The following is a 2,212-nucleotide window of genomic DNA, read 5'->3' as shown; positions in this document are numbered from 1 at the left end:
CAACCTTGGCCCCTTTAAGACTCGTGGACTTCAACTCCCAGAATTCCCCAGCTATTATGGTCTAATGCAAGGGCGTCCAACCTTGGCCCCTTTAAGACTCGTGGATTTCATCTCCCAGAATCCCCCAGCCAGCCATGATTTAACACAAGGGCGTCCAACCTTGGCCCCTTTAAGACTCGTGGACTTCAACTCCCAGAATCCCCCAGCCAGCCATGCTGGCTGGGGGATTCTGGGAGTTGAAGTCCACGAGTCTTAAAGGGGCCAAGGTTGGAGACCCCTGGGTCTATTGAGGAAGTGGGGTGGGTGGGCTTCTCCAACCAACTGGGGCTACTTCTGCTCTCCCCCAACAGACCCCCGTGAGGCTGCCTCCTCCTCCTCCCCCTCCGAAGCCCATAATCCCCTCCCCAGGGATCCATCAATTCTGCACCAGGTTGCAAAGCGGAGCCAGATCGAGCCTCATAAATATTCTATCCCCTTTGAATGTCTGACGTGTCCACGGCTTTTTTTTTCTCTCTCTCTCTCCTAATATGGAACAGGAGGAAATGAAGCTTCAGAGACGAAGCCACTGGGGGGGGGGGACCTGCTGCCCCTCCCCCAGCCTATTCCACCCCCTCCCCTGGATTTTTTTTTTTTAGGCCCCAAAAGCAAAGCAAAGCGCCAAGGCAGCTGTGGCAATCAGAAAGTCGGGATAATTGGTTTTTGCATCCCAAACACCAGAAGCAATTAGGCCTGGAGGGAGGGAGGGAGGGAGGGAGGGGGTGGGTGGGAAAAAGGGAAAGGGATGAGCTGCAGACATGGGAGATGGTGGAAAACTACAGGGGGAGGGAGGGGGGAGGGAGGGAGAGAAAGGGACGGAGGGAGGAAGAAGGGAGAAAGAGAAAGGGATGGAGGGGGGAAGAAGGGATGGAAGGAGGAAGGGAGAGAGAGAGAGAAGAGGGAGGGAGGGAAGGAAGGAGAAAAAAGAGAAAGAGAGGGAAGGAGGGAGGGAGAAAGAATGAAAGAAATGGAGGGAAGGAGGGAGGGAAGAAGGAAGGAACAGAAAGGGGAGGGAGGATGGAAGGAGGGAGGGAGGGAGGAAGAGAGAAAAGGGAGGGAGGGAAGGAGGGAGAAAGGAAAAGGAGGGAAGGAAGGAGGGAGGGAGAAAAAAGAGAAAGAGGGAAGGAGGGAGGGAGAAAGAATGAAAGAGAAATGGAGGGAAGGAGGAAGGAACAGAAAGGGGAGGGAGGATGGAAGGAGGGAGGGAGGAAGGAAGGAAGAGAGAAAAGGGAGGGAGGGAGGGAAGGAGGGAGAAAGGAAAGGGAGGGAAGGAAGGAGGGAGGGAGGGAGAAAAAAGAGAAAGGGAAGGACGGAGGGAGGGAGGGAGAAAGAATGAAAGAGAAATGGAGGGAAGGAGGAAGAAAGGAACAGAAAGGGGAGGGAGAATGGAAGGAGGGAGGAAGGAAGGAAGAGAGAAAAGGGAGGGAAGGAGGGAGGAAGGGAGAAAAAAGAGAAAGAGAGGGAAGGAGGGAGAATGAAAGAGAAATGGAGGGAAGGAGGAAGGAAGGAACAGAAAGGGGAGGGAGGGAAGGAGGGAGGGAGGAAGGAAGGAAGAGAGAAAAGGGAAGGAGGGAAGAAGGGAGGAAGGCAGAAAGAGAAAAGGGAGGAGGGAAGGAAGAAAGGAGGAGAAAGGGAGGGAAGGAGGAACAGAACAGAATAACAGTTGGAAGAGACCTTGGAGCTCTTGTAGTCCAATCCCCTGCTCCAGAGGGAGGGAAGGTGGAGGGAGGGAGGGAAGAAGAAAGGAAGAGGAGGAAAGGATGGAGAAAGAAAAAAAAGAGAGAAAAAGAGGGAGGAGGGGAGAGAGGAAGGAAAGAGAAGGGGAGGAAAGGAGGAAGGAAAAAAGAGAAAAAGGGAGGAAAGGAGGAAGGAAAAAAGAGAAAAAGGGAGGAAGGGAGGGAGGGAGAGAGAGGAAGAGAAAGGAAGGAAGGGAGAGAAAAGGAGGGAGGGAGGGAGGACGGCTGAACCAGAGAGAAAAGGACCCAGCCCCTCCCCAGGTCCCTCCCCCCCCCAGGCTCACCTTGACCAGGAAGTCCCCGTCCTTCTCCTGGCTGACCATCACCATGGAGTCGTGAAGCTTCTCATCAAAGTGGACGTGGCTGGAGCTTCCCTCCACCGTCTGAGTCGGGGAGAAACGGACACCCCCCACTTTGGGGTTGGAGCCTGAGGAAGCAGG

The 2,212-nt window shown here is 54.4% G+C and overlaps 1 protein-coding gene across 1 annotated transcript in view; it reads right to left on the bottom strand.

The window, feature by feature from the left end:
* The window catches only part of CUNH20orf27 (chromosome unknown C20orf27 homolog), a 13,780-nt gene that overhangs the window by 8,594 nt on the left and 2,974 nt on the right, over positions 1-2,212 (bottom strand). The window contains exon 3 of the mRNA XM_015827260.1: positions 2,057-2,199. Within this exon, the coding sequence (XP_015682746.1) occupies positions 2,057-2,199 (143 nt within the window). The remainder of the gene's footprint in view (positions 1-2,056; positions 2,200-2,212) is intronic.

Source organism: Protobothrops mucrosquamatus, unplaced genomic scaffold (assembly GCF_001527695.2).
Source record: "Protobothrops mucrosquamatus isolate PMUCROS unplaced genomic scaffold, P.Mucros_1.0 scaffold3583, whole genome shotgun sequence".
NCBI lineage: Eukaryota > Metazoa > Chordata > Lepidosauria > Squamata > Viperidae > Protobothrops > Protobothrops mucrosquamatus.
This window is presented reverse-complemented; position numbering and strand designations above follow the sequence as displayed.